The sequence below is a fragment of the Notolepis coatsorum genome (assembly GCF_963971535.1).
Source record: "Notolepis coatsorum genome assembly, chromosome: 1".
NCBI lineage: Eukaryota > Metazoa > Chordata > Actinopteri > Aulopiformes > Paralepididae > Notolepis > Notolepis coatsorum.
The window spans coordinates 136,237,130-136,252,296 of NC_140165.1; the positions used below are offsets into that span (position 1 = coordinate 136,237,130).

Here is a 15,167-nt window from a genome sequence, read left to right on the forward strand (position 1 = left end):
TGACCTATCTCAAGCCCTTGCCCTCCTTTCTTGATCCTTCACAGTCACGACTGTTGCCTCCCTGTCCAAGGAAAGTGACGGTTGTGATTGGAGGATCAAGAAAAGACAGGCAGGGCTTGAGATAGACCAATGGAGTGGTTCCCAGGAGTGAAGAGTGTGTCTGTTTGTAACCTTCCCCATCTCCTGCCCCCCACCCCCCCCCCCCCCCCGGGCCTTTGCTGTGAATAATGTGTTATCTAACAACCAGTTAGGTTAGGGTAACAAAAAAAGAAAGTGTGAAAAATGGCTCCGATTGACCTCACAGAGATCCACCATGGACCGAAGCGTCATATTGTGATAAATAAGGAAGTCTAAATGATACCACAGTGTGCGCGGGTATAAAGCTCTTGCGCTGAGGTTTTTGAGGGAAATCAATAGTACAGCGGCAGAGCAGAGGTCCGCACACTCTGGATCCTTCCTGCATTAGCACTACATGGTTTCCAAACCATTCCTCTTGAAGGTGGAGCAATGCCACCACAGCAGCAGGAAGTGGGGTCTCTAGATTGGTTCCATGTGTAGTGGGTGGAAGAAGAAAGACATGTAAGCAGGCCTACATTTTACAATTTAGATTGTTGCCTGTTTCAACTTTCAGTCAATTCCACCTTCATCGGATGTGCGCAGCAGCAGTGTGGCCTAAAGAAGGGGAGATAGCGAAAGTGGAGAGAATTCATTTATATTTTTCTTGGGAGGAAATGGGACACAAAACACAAGCATTACCAAGGCAATTTGTGTACTGTTGAGAGAGAGAGAGAGAGAGAGAGAGAGAGAGAGAGAGAGAGAGAGGAGAGAGAGAGTGAGAGAGAGAGAGAGAGAGAGAGAGATGAGTGAGAGAGAGAGAGAGAGAGAGAGCAATGGGCTTGCAATGGGCCCTGGTCTACAAGATACACTACACGACCAAGGTACCCATGTACATGTCAAAAATACTTCCCAAAGGTCAGTGAATACCACGATCACAACACCAGAGGGGAGCTCCACAAATCATGTTAAACCCAGATTTGGCTCAAGACAAGGGACTTAACACGTTTCGCAACTATGCCACATCAATCCAATGTACAGTTCCCCCCCCCCCCCTATCTGTATGTTGTGTGTGTCATATATGTTTATGATGAATTGAAAAATGGGGGACCCTGGTGTAAACAAGACGAAAGTCTTTCTCTGATCTGCATCCCCTTAACAGCTGTACTGTACTGTACCCATTCTGCAATCTGTTAATAAAGTTTTCAATCAAGGAGAAGAGAGAGAGAGAGAAGAGAGAGAGAGAGGAGAGAGAGAGAGAGAGAGGAGAGAGAGAGAGAAGAGAGAGAGAGAGGGGGGGGGGTTGAATTGATGTGCCATGGCACTTGTTAGAATGGTTCACAGCAGACTTCCCAAGTATTCCTGTGCGTGCGCCCTGCTCGTGAGTGTGTGTGTGTGTGTGTGTGTGTATGCGTCTTTAAGCTTGTTCCAGCTTCACCCCACGTTACTTTGATTGACAGTTGGGATCTGTCATTCTGCACCACACCGCCCGCCCCCGTGCGCCCGGAGAGCGGCGCGTTCGACGCCCAGATTGGCTGACATCCGCGTAGCTCAATCAGGTCAACAGAATCGAAGCCTTTTAGGGGAATGCTATTGGTTGGCTTTCTAAACTACATCATTATCCCACGTGGAACAGCGTGTCTTATTGGTCCGTGGTCGTTTTGCTGGGCGGCTCCTCATTTTTGGTTAGCTGGGAAGCGTGAAACCGCGTGAGAAAGTTGCCATTGGGGGTAAAAGCGAGGCTAGACGCTACATTGTTGCACCCCGTGGTGGGGGGTTGTTGTTATCAAAACTAACAACATTTCCACCCTTTTTATGAAGCCTCTTGGGACCGCGATCTTTTTCTGATTCTTGACTGACTTGGTGTGAAAGCAAATATTCTCTTTTTTTGTTGACTATTCATTCCACCGCAAGCCGCCGCCGCCGCAAGTCAAGTGGGAACAACTCTTCATAGCAATCAACTTGTTGTGGATTTGTCCTGGTGTCCTGTGCGCCGACCTCCCTGATCTGAGCTCCAGGTCTGGTGGTGACTTGACTTCTACTGGAGTTAGTTTGTTTCATGGGTCTCCTTCATTTCGGATAACACTGGATCCTACAACACAGGAATAATAACAACAGAACCTTTCCGTGGAAGGTGGCCCCGGTCTTTCACGTTTCACCTGTTTTTTCTTTTTCTTTTTTTTCTCCGTCTAATGACCCGTTTCCCGTGTTTTTCCGGTTGATTTACGACCGTGCGCTCGCCGGGAAGCAGAGCGAGAAACCCGGGAGAGAGAGGAGCAGAGATTCAGAAACCACTCGGTGAACTCGGGAAGGAGCACACGCCTCTCGCTCGGTCGTTTCGTGACCGCTGGGTCTCACACAGCAGCGATCGAGTGATGATGGATGGATGTGTCGTCCTGATCTAGAAACATCCACTTGCCCTCCTCCCCCCCGGTCATTATCTCCTTCCTTCTAGACGGGGTTTTGCGGGAAACGGGCGTATCCTCCTCTCGGAGATAACAATGTTTCCCCAGGGACGACACCCGGTAAGAACACCGACATGCGCCTCTCTCTCATCCTTCTTCTCTCTCTCTCGTCAGATGGTTTGCACGGCTGCTGTCACCGGTCAGTTGCCGGGATGGCGGGTCGCCTCGGGCGGCGGGTGAAGCTCCTTTGTTTGTCCCGTGTATCGCTTTCGTGTAGCGGCTATAACAGCCCTTCCCTGACGGGCTGCCCTCTCGTGCACTCTCGGTAATTGGGGCGAGCAAGCGAAGCACTTGGCAGCCTATAGTGGGACTGATGGTGTTATAGGCCAGTGTTGTTTGTTTAATAATCCACTAATAATTTAACTTGTTGACATTGTGCAGTGGGGTGCGTGTGGAGTCATTGAGGGGGAACTTGGATAGATAATGCATAAAGACGAGGGCTTCATTTGGGGGTGAATGGTCTTCTTGCTAAACATGTCTTTGTGTGTTCTGCCAAGACACCTCACCAGGGCCCGGGTCAGGCATTCAAATTCACCATCCCGGAGTCACTGGACCGCATCAAGGAAGAATTCCAGTTTCTACAGGCACAGTACCACAGGTGGAGAACTAACACACACACACACACGGGCCACACACACACACACACACACACACACTGAACTCTCTCACTCTTCCTCACTCTCTCACACACACACACACACACACTGAACTCTCTCACTCTTCCTCACTCTCACACACACACACACACACACACACACACACAAACACACACTGAACTCTCTCACTTTTTCTCACTCCATCACACACACACACACACGCACACACAGAACTCTCTCACACACACACGCACACGCACACACACACACACATATACACACTGAACTCTCGCATGCATACTCTTGCTTGGTCTTTCTCTCGGTCGAAGACACATACACACACACACTCAGTTCTCACACGCTTGCTCTTCCTCTCTATGAAACACATACACACATGTGTGCACTTCCTCACCCCCCCCCCCCCCCCCCCTCACTCACTCAGCTCTTGCATGCTTGCTCTCGCTCTGTTCAACTCTGCTGTTTTGCTTACTCGCAAGCTCACATTATGCTCTCCCCCTCTCTGTCAAACACACTCACAAACTAACACTGACCTCAAACCTCACAATGATGCGCGCACACACACACACATACACACACACTCACACAGAGGGAGCAAGTCCAGACGTCGTCATTTTTAGCTCTGCCACTGCGGTAGGTCTAAGCCTTAGTGATGGGTTTGAGCCAGAGGGTGGCGTGTGGGCCTCACATTTCCATAAATCACTCCTTGTTTTCCCAAGTGTGTGTTTGTGTGTAGGGAGAGAAAGAGAGGCTGAGATACAGGAAGAGAGAGTGTTGTGTGTCTGAGGGAAGAGAAGGAGGAAGAGAGGCTGACTGTGTGTGACAGACTGTATGCACACATACATGAGTGGATGCAATGCTGTGTGTGTGTGATGATGATAATGGTTCATTGAAGATGAAAAATGAAACACACCTTTTTTCTATTCCACACCTTGACCCAGATAACCACACGCAAGCACACACACTTTCATCTCTTAAACACTAACCACGCACACACACAAGGTGTCACGGTCAATTACTTACACAGACACATTCAACTTCACAGTTCACACACCCGCATGCACACGCGCGCACACACACACACACACAACTCTTACACAAACAACACCACCTATGTTCAACAATGTCTCAGGGACAAGGATGAGGTGGATTCTTCATGCTCATTGGAGCTTTACTAAAACAAATACTGTGCAGCCAAAAAGAAAGATGGTGTGTCTGTCGGTTATCTTGAGTCCAGGCCAAGAATCTCCTCTGTTACACTTTGAATTATCTCTGCAAATGTTTGTCTTTGATCCCTCACACTTTGTGAACGTGCCTCTCAACCAAATGATTGCCTGAGATCAAAGATGGCATGGTTGGTAACCAAGAGACTGAAATATTTCTCTCTCATTCATTCTGTTGCTAAATTATTTGATGATAATATATATTTCTGATAAGACTGCCCCCTTTTTCAATCAGTGGACCAATCAGTCATTATCGTAATATTCTTCTAAGATGAATATCATTTATTTTACATTTGATGAGGTATATCCCTGAAAATGTATATCTGTGATCTCACAATAATATTCACGTATGCTTTGTTCTTTTAATAAGTGATAGGTTTAGGTACATCCTTCTGCATTAATTAATTTGTTTGCAGACAGGCAATAATGCAGGACTGTTGTACAGAGTTGTAGTCGATCACATTTACTTATTCATTCCATTAGGACTCAACTTTCTGAATGTCCTTCCATCTGAGTTTGCGACAGCATTATGCCAGAGCAACTCCCATGATATCAAGATTTTCTTAGAATCTATTTGGAATGTATTTTGGCGCAACGTTTTTGCAAAGTGTTTGCAGTTTACGAAGTGCCACTGGATTGTTACAGAAAAATTATTTGCCGTTTTTAATCTAATATGTACTTTTGTTTGTTGTTTTATTTTAGTCTGAAGCTGGAGTGTGAGAAGTTGGCTGGTGAGAAGACGGAGATGCAGAGGCACTATGTCATGGTAAGAGTTATGAGTGAAACAAACGCTGCTAGTTCAGAAGACTTATTTCCATGTTCAAAGCTAGTGGCGCAGTCTGTACTCAGAGCTACTGTTCCTTTTGAGTGGTGTCTGTCTCTTATAGTAATGGAGATCATAGTGATGACATACATGTACTTAGTAGGGTTATACAGTGTAAACAAGGCCAGAGGACCAGACAACACCAACCCCAGGGTGCTCAAGGCATGCGCTGGGTAGCTGGCAGCACTGTTCCAGCACCTCTTCGACCTCTCCCTGAGGCTGGAGAGGGTGCCCCAGCTCTGGAAGACCTCCTGCATTGTCCCGGTGCCCAAGAAGGGCCTCCCAAGCGCTCTCAATGACTACAGGCCAGTCGGTCTGACGTCACATGCCATGAAGACCTTTGAGAGGCTGGTTCTGCAACGGCCCCTGGTGCATGACTCCCTCGACCCGGGCGAACATCGGGGGTGGAAGATGCCATCATCTAGATGCTCCAGAGCCTAGACATATCTGGAGAGGCAGCTCAGTGAGAATCATGTTCTTTGATTTCTCCAGCGCCTTCAACACCATCCAGCCTTTGTGGCTAGCTGAGAAGCTCACGGTGATGCGGCTGGAGCACGGCCTGGTGGCCTGGATCACTGACTACCTCACCAGCAGACGACACAGAAGCCCTCTACAGGAAGGGACCGCGCAGGCTGTTCTTCCTGAGGAGACTCCGATCCTTTTACCAGTCTGTAGTGGCCAGCATCCTCTTTTTTGCTGTTGTGTGCTGGGGGGGGGGGTGCTACATCAACTCAAGGGACACCAACAAACTGAACAAGCTGGTGAGGCAGGCTAGCTCCGTGATGGGAGTCGAGCTGGTCAAACTAGAGGTGGTGGTGGAGGATGAGAAGGAAGTTGGCCGCTATCCTGGAAAACCCCTCCCATCCCCTCTATGAGGAGCTAGCTGTGATGAGGAGCATGTTTATCCACAGACTCGTCTCATACCCCCCCGACACTCCACCAACCACCTCGGCCAGGCTCCACAACTGTGGGCATGGACTGCTGCCAGCATCTGGAGAACTAACTGCTGCAGAACTCGAGAACTATTAGGCATGTCTGACCACTAAGTGTCTGACTCCACCAAAACCAACTTGGACTATAACGTATGACGTTCATCACGCCAGTTAGGGTACAAACCCTCATCTGCACATTTTGTATACTGTTTATTTTTTTATGCATTTAACATTTAGTCATTTAGCTGACGCTTTTATCCAAAGCGACTTACAAGTTCTGTACGACAAGTCATCACGAAGGGCACAACTCTAATAGTTAATTATATTGTTTAATCTATTTATTTTCTCATATTTTATATTCGGATTTCGGATACAATTGTATTGCCTATTTATGTCTTTCTTCTATTACCCTGCCCATACCTTTACCTCCCCCATGCTGGTAAGATGCCCGAATTTCCCCAAGAGGACCAATAAAGGGATATCTTATATTATCTGACCTCATATCGCAGTTACACCAGAGACACACTGGACACCCAAGCACCCCGACGCGCCAGGAAGAGCAGCCAGTTTTCATGTCAACTGATTGGACGGTTCATACCAGGCTCGCATGTTCGTTTTGACATCTGGTCTATTTTATTTGCGAGCCGCAATCTCCTCTGTGGAGCAGAAGAGTAGATTCTCTTGTTGACCGGCACAGAGAAAAGGCTTCTGGTGTGAACAGCCAGGCTCCTGCTCTTCTGGTGTGAACAGCCAGGCTCCTGCTCTTCTGGTGTGAACAGCCAGGCTCCTGCTTCTCTGGTGTGAACAACCAGGCTCCTGCTTCTCTGGTGTGAACAGCCAGGCTCCTGCTTCTCTGGTGTGAACAGCCAGGCTCCTGCTCTTCTGGTGTGAACAGCCAGGCTCCCGCTCTCTTCTGGTGTGAACAGCCAGGCTCCCGCTCTCTTCTGGTGTGAACAGCCAGGCTCCCGCTCTCTTCTGGTGTGAACAGCCAGGCTCCCGCTCTCTTCTGGTGTGAACAGCCAGGCTCCCGCTCTCTTCTGGTGTGAACAGCCAGGCTCCCGCTCTCTTCTGGTGTGAACAGCTAGGCTCCCGCTCTCTTCTGGTGTGAACAGCCAGGCTCCCGCTCTCTTCTGGTGTGAACAGCCAGGCTCCCGCTCTCTTCTGGTGTGAACAGCCAGGCTCCTGCTCTCTTCTGGTGTGAACAGCCAGGCTCCTGCTCTTCTGGTGTGAACAGCCAGGCTCCTGCTCTCTTCTGGTGTGAACAGCCAGGCTCCTGCTCTTCTGGTGTGAACAGCCAGGCTCCTGCTCTTCTGGTGTGAACAGCCAGGCTCCCGCTCTCTTCTGGTGTGAACAGCCAGGCTCCTGCTCTTCTGGTGTGAACAGCCAGGCTCCCGCTCTTCTGGTGTGAACAGCCAGGCTCCTGCTCTCTTCTGGTGTGAACAGCCAGGCTCCTGCTCTTCTGGTGTGAACAGCCAGGCTCCCGCTCTTCTGGTGTGAACAGCCAGGCTCCCGCTCTCTTCATAATTGACATGTCACGGGCCACGGATCCTCTGGTGTCCCGTGTGTCCCCGCCTTAAGGTCTCGTTCATAATAATCTGTTTAAAAGTTGTCCTCATGGCCTGCTCACAAATATCCCTGTGCTCATGAATAAATAGAATATTCTAAATATACCCCATGGAAGCTGAGCTTTATGCAGACCGCAAACAAACAGTGAACGGGGATAAGGTGTCGTGCAAGCCTCATTATCCCACCGGCTAATATCTTAAAAGATTATCCCAGGTATCATCATTCAGCGCTGTTCGTAATCAGGATATCACCATATCTGGGTTATTGAATAGTATCCCGGATGACAATGGGATATTGGGCGTGCATGTAAGCTGTGAGGCTGTTTACACACTCCCTGGTCTCATTGAATCATGACTTGCCATCGTAACACATTTTAGTCACACGCATCTACGCCTACGCACTTCTGCACGCATGGGCGCACACATGCATGCATACTATCACACACACACACACACACACACACAAACATACTCGTATAGGCTCACAAGCACACACATGGACGAGTGAACATGCGCACACAAATGCACCACAAATGCAGCAGCCAATATGCCCACACCAGAAATAAATGTTATGGCTGAAGCAAAAGTGTGTGCAGCTTGATGCGTGACCTTTTATACTGCACAGCCATTTGTATAAAGTCATAAAATCATACAATAAAGTTTGGTAAGGTTTTATGCGCATCCAATGTCTCAACGGGAGAAATGTTCCAAGAAGGGAAATAGTTGGGAGGTAGAAGAGTGATGTCATCCTGCTAACATGCTTCTCCTAAACAGTTTAATTTATTCATACATTAGTTCGATAGAGATTGTGAAGCGGGGTGGTGTCTGAAATTCTTGAATTCATCAATTTTGTTAATATGCATAGCAAAATGTGTGGGAATCATCACATTACCATCTGATTAGCATTTTGATTAGAAGTACGCCTATCACATATTATACAGTATATCTGCCACTTGCAGCCATGGTGAATGACCTTTTAAGATGTTTTGTTCATTTCTTAGCAAGACTCTTTGAGAAACGCATACTGTACACGCAGGTGTTTCACCAGGCGGGTCAGAGAGAAGGGCAGGTGTTTCACCAGGCGGGTCAGAGAGAAGGGCAGGTGTTTCACCAGGCGGGTCAGAGAGAAGGGCAGGTGTTTCACCAGGCGGGTCAGAGAGAGAAGGGCAGGTGTTTCACCAGGCGGGTCAGAGAGAAGAGACTGGTGTTTCACCAGGCGGGTCAGAGAGAAGGACAGGTGTTTCACCAGGCGGGTCAGAGAGAAGGGCAGGTGTTTCACCAGGCGGGTCAGAGAGAAGGGCAGGTGTTTCACCAGGCGGGTCAGAGAGAGAAGGGCAGGTGTTTCACCAGGCGGGTCAGAGAGAGAAGGGCAGGTGTTTCACCAGGCGGGTCAGAGAGAGAAGGGCAGGTGTTTCACCAGGCGGGTCAGAGAGAGAAGGGCAGGTGTTTCACCAGGCGGGTCAGAGAGAAGGGCTGGTGTTTCACCAGGCGGGTCAGAGAGAAGGGCAGGTGTTTCACCAGGCGGGTCAGAGAGAAGAGACGGGTGTTTCACCAGGCGGGTCAGAGAGAAGGGCAGGTGTTTCACCAGGCGGGTCAGAGAGAAGAGACTGGTGTTTCACCAGGCGGGTCAGAGAGAAGGGCAGGTGTTTCACCAGGCGGGTCAGAGAGAAGGGCAGGTGTTTCACCAGGCGGGTCAGAGAGAAGAGACGGGTGTTTCACCAGGCGGGTCAGAGAGAAGGGCAGGTGTTTCACCAGGCGGGTCAGAGAGAAGGGGCAGGTGTTTCACCAGGCGGGTCAGAGAGAAGGGCAGGTGTTTCACCAGGCGGGTCAGAGAGAAGGGCAGGTGTTTCACCAGGCGGGTCAGAGAGAAGGGCAGGTGTTTCACCAGGCGGGTCAGAGAGAAGGGCAGGTGTTTCACCAGGCGGGTCAGAGAGAAGGGCAGGTGTTTCACCAGGCGGGTCAGAGAGAAGGGCAGGTGTTTCACCAGGCGGGTCAGAGAGAAGGGCAGGTGTTTCACCAGGCGGGTCAGAGAGAAGGACAGGTGTTTCACCAGGCGGGTCAGAGAGAAGGGCAGGTGTTTCACCAGGCGGGTCAGAGAGAAGAGACGGGTGTTTCACCAGGCGGGTCAGAGAGAAGGGCAGGTGTTTCACCAGGCGGGTCAGAGAGAAGGACAGGTGTTTCACCAGGCGGGTCAGAGAGAAGGGCAGGTGTTTCACCAGGCGGGTCAGAGAGAAGGGCAGGTGTTTCACCAGGCGGGTCAGAGAGAAGGGCAGGTGTTTCACCAGGCGGGTCAGAGAGAAGGGCAGGTGTTTCACCAGGCGGGTCAGAGAGAAGGGCAGGTGTTTCACCAGGCGGGTCAGAGAGAGAAGGGCAGGTGTTTCACCAGGCGGGTCAGAGAGAAGGGCAGGTGTTTCACCAGGCGGGTCAGAGAGAAGAGACGGGTGTTTCACCAGGCGGGTCAGAGAGAGAAGGGCAGGTGTTTCACCAGGCGGGTCAGAGAGAGAAGGGCAGGTGTTTCACCAGGCGGGTCAGAGAGAGAAGGGCAGGTGTTTCACCAGGCGGGTCAGAGAGAGAAGGGCAGGTGTTTCACCAGGCGGGTCAGAGAGAGAAGGGCAGGTGTTTCACCAGGCGGGTCAGAGAGAAGGGCTGGTGTTTCACCAGGCGGGTCAGAGAGAAGGGCAGGTGTTTCACCAGGCGGGTCAGAGAGAAGAGACGGGTGTTTCACCAGGCGGGTCAGAGAGAAGGGCAGGTGTTTCACCAGGCGGGTCAGAGAGAAGGGCAGGTGTTTCACCAGGCGGGTCAGAGAGAAGGGGCAGGTGTTTCACCAGGCGGGTCAGAGAGAAGGGCAGGTGTTTCACCAGGCGGGTCAGAGAGAAGGGCAGGTGTTTCACCAGGCGGGTCAGAGAGAAGGGCAGGTGTTTCACCAGGCGGGTCAGAGAGAAGGGCAGGTGTTTCACCAGGCGGGTCAGAGAGAAGGGCAGGTGTTTCACCAGGCGGGTCAGAGAGAAGGGCAGGTGTTTCACCAGGCGGGTCAGAGAGAAGGGCAGGTGTTTCACCAGGCGGGTCAGAGAGAAGGGCGGGTGTTTCACCAGGCGGGTCAGAGAGAAGGGCAGGTGTTTCACCAGGCGGGTCAGAGAGAGAAGGGGCAGGTGTTTCACCAGGCGGGTCAGAGAGAAGGGCAGGTGTTTCACCAGGCGGGTCAGAGAGAGAAGGGCAGGTGTTTCACCAGGCGGGTCAGAGAGAAGAGACAGGTGTTTCACCAGGCGGGTCAGAGAGAAGAGACGGGTGTTTCACCAGGCGGGTCAGAGAGAAGAGACTGGTGTTTCACCAGGCGGGTCAGAGAGAAGAGACGGGTGTTTCACCAGGCGGGTCAGAGAGAAGGGCAGGTGTTTCACCAGGCGGGTCGGAGAGAAGGGCAGGTGTTTCACCAGGCGGGTCAGAGAGAAGGGCAGGTGTTTCACCAGGCGGGTCAGAGAGAAGGGGCAGCCATTTGAGCCGCCTCTGGAGCAGGAAGGGGGTGTCTTGCTCAAGGACACTTAGACAAGGATGGACACATTTGCTGTTATATGGTGTTATTTATTATTAAGCTCCTCCCAGTTTTAACCATAATACCTCTGTCTCTGCCCCCAATACAGTACTATGAGATGTCTTATGGCCTCAACATCGAAATGCACAAACAGGTATGGGTCTTTCTCTCTCTCCGCTTGCTCTCTCTCGCGCCTTATGTGGTAATGTGTGCCATGCACTGCCAGTAGGGTAAACTTTGATGTATTTGGTGTGCGTTTGTTTGTGTCTTTGTGTGCTTTGCGTCTACATTCCACTGTGGCGGTGTCCTTGTGTGTGCTTTTGTTTGTGTGTGCTCGCTGTGTGTGTGTGTTTGCTGGTTTGTGTGTTTATGAGTGATCAATGGTATTCTGTCTCCATTTCCCTGGTTAGGCCCAGCCGGCTGAGCCCAGAGGCAGGATGAATGGCTCTGTAGATTGATTGGTGCTGTCTGGGGGAGCGGCCTGCTTTATTACATTAGAGGGGTAGGGCCGGGGAGGGCGGAGAAATCGATCACAGAGAGGCCCTTTATCGAGGAAACGCACAGGAAGACAGACATGAGAGCTCCTCTTTACAGACAGGGGGGCAGACACACACACGCACACGTGCGCGTACACATGCACACAGTCTCTCGGACACGCACACTTGGACACAAGCACATGCACATACAAACACACAAACCGTCAGGCGCACACATACACAGCAAACACACACGTAAAAGAAAACATGCTTGCACATAATTAGGTACAAAATACAGATGCACGCACACACACACCCACATAGTTAGCTACGTACACAAACAGTGAGGTGAACGTTGTCACACAGGTACATACACAATACACACGCATACACACACACACACATACAGATGGGAGGGCTCGCGAACACTCTCACACTCTCCTTCTTTCACACATCCACCAACGCGTTGCCCCAGAGGAGCAGAGTAGGCCTCACAGCGTTTACCAGTAATTACCACAGCTATCGATCGCTCAGAACAGAGGAAATTGGAGGTGGATTGGCCTGGCTGCTTCACCAAGGAGTATGGATACCTCTCTCTCTCCCCCCTCTTCTCTCTCCCCCTCTTCTCTTTTGCCTTCTCCTCCCTCCATCTCTTCATTGTGTCTTCCTCTCTCTTTCAGGCCTAGTCCACATGCACACAGGTATTTTCTAAACCCTATCATTCCCTCATGTGGTTTGGCCTTTCGTCCATAAAGCAAACTGCGTTTTAGGTCACCGAATTACAGACCTTTTTGAAAACTCCTCCCAGAAGTGAAGATTTTCAGCAACTCTATTTAAAAACTCCATTTGGCCTCCCATTCACATGACAATGGCGGAAATCAGAGTTTTCAGTTCATGGGAGCGTTTTTACAAGTGATTTTCTAAAACGTCTTTGGTGTGGACTGGAGGTAAGACCTTGTGTACGTGTGGCCAAGGCCCCAGTCTCTCTTTCATTCCCCCCCTCTTTCTCTCACTCTTCAACCTCTTCCGGCTCTCATTTTCTCTCTCCCTCTCTCGGTTTACAATGGAGGGATCTATCTCCCTGCACTGTCCTTCTCTCTCTCTCTTTTCGCTTTCTCTCCCTTCCTCACCATCTCTCCTCTTCTCTCGTTTTACGTCTGTGTGAAACTGCTGTTCTCCCATTGTGAGGGAGATGCATCTCTGCCTATTGTCTCTACAAACAGACACACACTCCCTTACACATGCGCACACACATGCACCACACACACACACACACACACACACACACACACACACACACACACACACACACACACACACACACACACGCATGCACACACAGACTAAAGCTCCAGGGGAGGTCATTAGCTTGGGGCTGCAGTTAGAGCAACAGGCACTTGGAGGGGGGGGGGGGGTGTACAGACTAACTACCAACCTCCTGTTGGGAGGGAGGGAGGGAGGGAGGGAGGGAGGGATTGAGGGAGAAGGAGAGAGGTGTTTGCACATGCATACTTAATATGTGACAAATAAAAGCAAACGTGAAACTACACGTCATTTTATGGGAGGTGCATAGCACTCAATTGTGTTCTTTGATCTCACTTGTGTTATATCTAAGGCTGTCAATAGATTACAATATTTAATCTGATTAATCGCATGATTGTCCATAGTTAAATCGCGATTAATCGCATATTTTTTTTATCTGTTCTAAACGGATATTATTTTAAGTTTTAATACTCTTATCAACATAAGAGTCAACAAATGCTTGCTTTATGCAGCCATTTAACACAAAAGGATGACCCTCATGCATTGCAAATTTGCATCAAATTCAAAACAGAGTGATGCACAAAATAACTTAAAAGAAAATAATAATTTACTCACCTCTCTCTCTCTCTTGATCACACTGATAGTTAGACAAACAGAGGCTTGTTAAGCTTGGTTGTGACTATAATACTATAATACATAATTTGTCATGTGCCTCTTTACACTGTGAAGGCTACATTGTGGGTGAATGTTGGCCTACAGTGTGTATTGTTAGCTGGCTTCCAGGCTAGTGTGTATGTGTGTGTGGCTAACGTTAGGTGTTGGTGTGTATTGTTTACACACAGTAGTTATCCAGCCTTTTAGCTAGTTTCTGACTTAAACATTTGAAATGTATTTATTTTTAATATTGCGCTTTGAACCGAATCATGAGCTGAGCGTCTCATTTAGGGCTGCAACTAATGACTATTTTGGTAGTCGACTAATCTGTCCATAATTTTTTTCAATTAGTCGACTAATCGAAAAACAATTATATATAAAAAAATATATATATATATTATTATATATTATTTATTTTTTTGCACTACCTATCTTTGTGAAAGTGGCTTCTCAGCTCTGGTCCAGCTGAAGACGGAGCAGAGGAACAGATTGGACATTGAGCATGACCTCAGAGTTGCTTTGAGACTCTTGTCAGGACCAAACAACATCCCCAGTTATCCCATTAGTTCCCCCAAACTTACTGTCAGTCTGTTATGTTAAGCTAAGAAGTCTTCAGCTGGCTGGACCAGAGCTGAGAAGCCACTTTCACAAAGATAGGTAGAGCAAAAAATAAAATAAAATATAATAATATATATTTTTTTTTTATGACTAATCGACGCAACAATTCCTCGTCGACAATTTTTTATAATCGACGTCGTCGTTTATGTCGACTAATCGTTGCAGCCCTAGTCTCGTTACATCTATCCTACAAGCTGTACTTTATCATTTGTATCTGGCTGTGCAGCAGAGTTAAAGTCCTATTCATGCTTTGCTGCTCGAAACCTTACCCCCTATTTTCTCTGTCAGAAATGTGTCCTTTCTGTCGAGCGACAGAGCCAGAGGCATTTTGAACCCTTGAGCAGGAGTTATTTAGCTTCTTGTTGGTGCAAGGGGAACGTGAGGCAGTGACTATGTGGTCAATGAAACGATCAGATCTGCGCCACAGAGTTGAAAGGTAGATCTTTGGATTGTGTCAATCCAGCCATTTAGACCAAGACTAATCATAATATAGGCTATTTCACCTCTTGTCGTGTGGGGAGGGCCCACCAGAGGTTGACCCATGTTGACCCAACTCTACTTCAGGCTATGACCCATTTGAGCCCACCTCTATTCTGGGTCACACTATTACCTTATTGGACCCATGCAACACCTGTTGGCAGTATTAGTTTACCCTTGTTACTAGGGATGGGTACCGAATTCGGTACTTTTAAAGGTACTTACCGAAACACGTCGGTACTACCGAGTATCGATTCACGTGAGATACCGTTAAAAAAATATATATATATATATATATATCTTTTTTTACACGTAAAAAAATAAAATTTAAACTTTTTTCTTTTCATGTCAACGTTCACACGCACAATATACGCTTACCTAGGATTTGACTTGATTCAACAACAAAGCAGTCGGGGCAATGGAAAGCCGAAAACTGTCGAAAATGTGGTTATTTGAAGTTTGGATTTTTTTTTTTTT

General features: G+C 48.9%; 1 protein-coding gene across 4 annotated transcripts in view; it reads left to right on the top strand.

Annotated features, from left to right (window-relative positions):
• The first annotated feature begins 1,882 nt into the window (after window positions 1–1,882).
• Window positions 1,883–15,167, top strand: part of LOC311234421 (transducin-like enhancer protein 1) — an 83,138-nt gene continuing 69,853 nt past the window's right edge. For 3 of the 4 annotated variants that reach the window (XM_084321593.1, XM_084321595.1, XM_084321596.1), the window contains exons 1-4: window positions 1,883–2,579; window positions 3,017–3,117; window positions 5,059–5,122; window positions 11,312–11,356. In XM_084321593.1, coding sequence (XP_084177719.1) covers window positions 2,556–2,579; window positions 3,017–3,117; window positions 5,059–5,122; window positions 11,312–11,356 — 234 coding nt within the window. In that variant the 5' untranslated portion in view covers window positions 1,883–2,555. The remainder of the gene's footprint in view (window positions 2,580–3,016; window positions 3,118–5,058; window positions 5,123–11,311; window positions 11,357–15,167) is intronic. The other variant, XM_084321594.1, reaches the window with a different exon arrangement.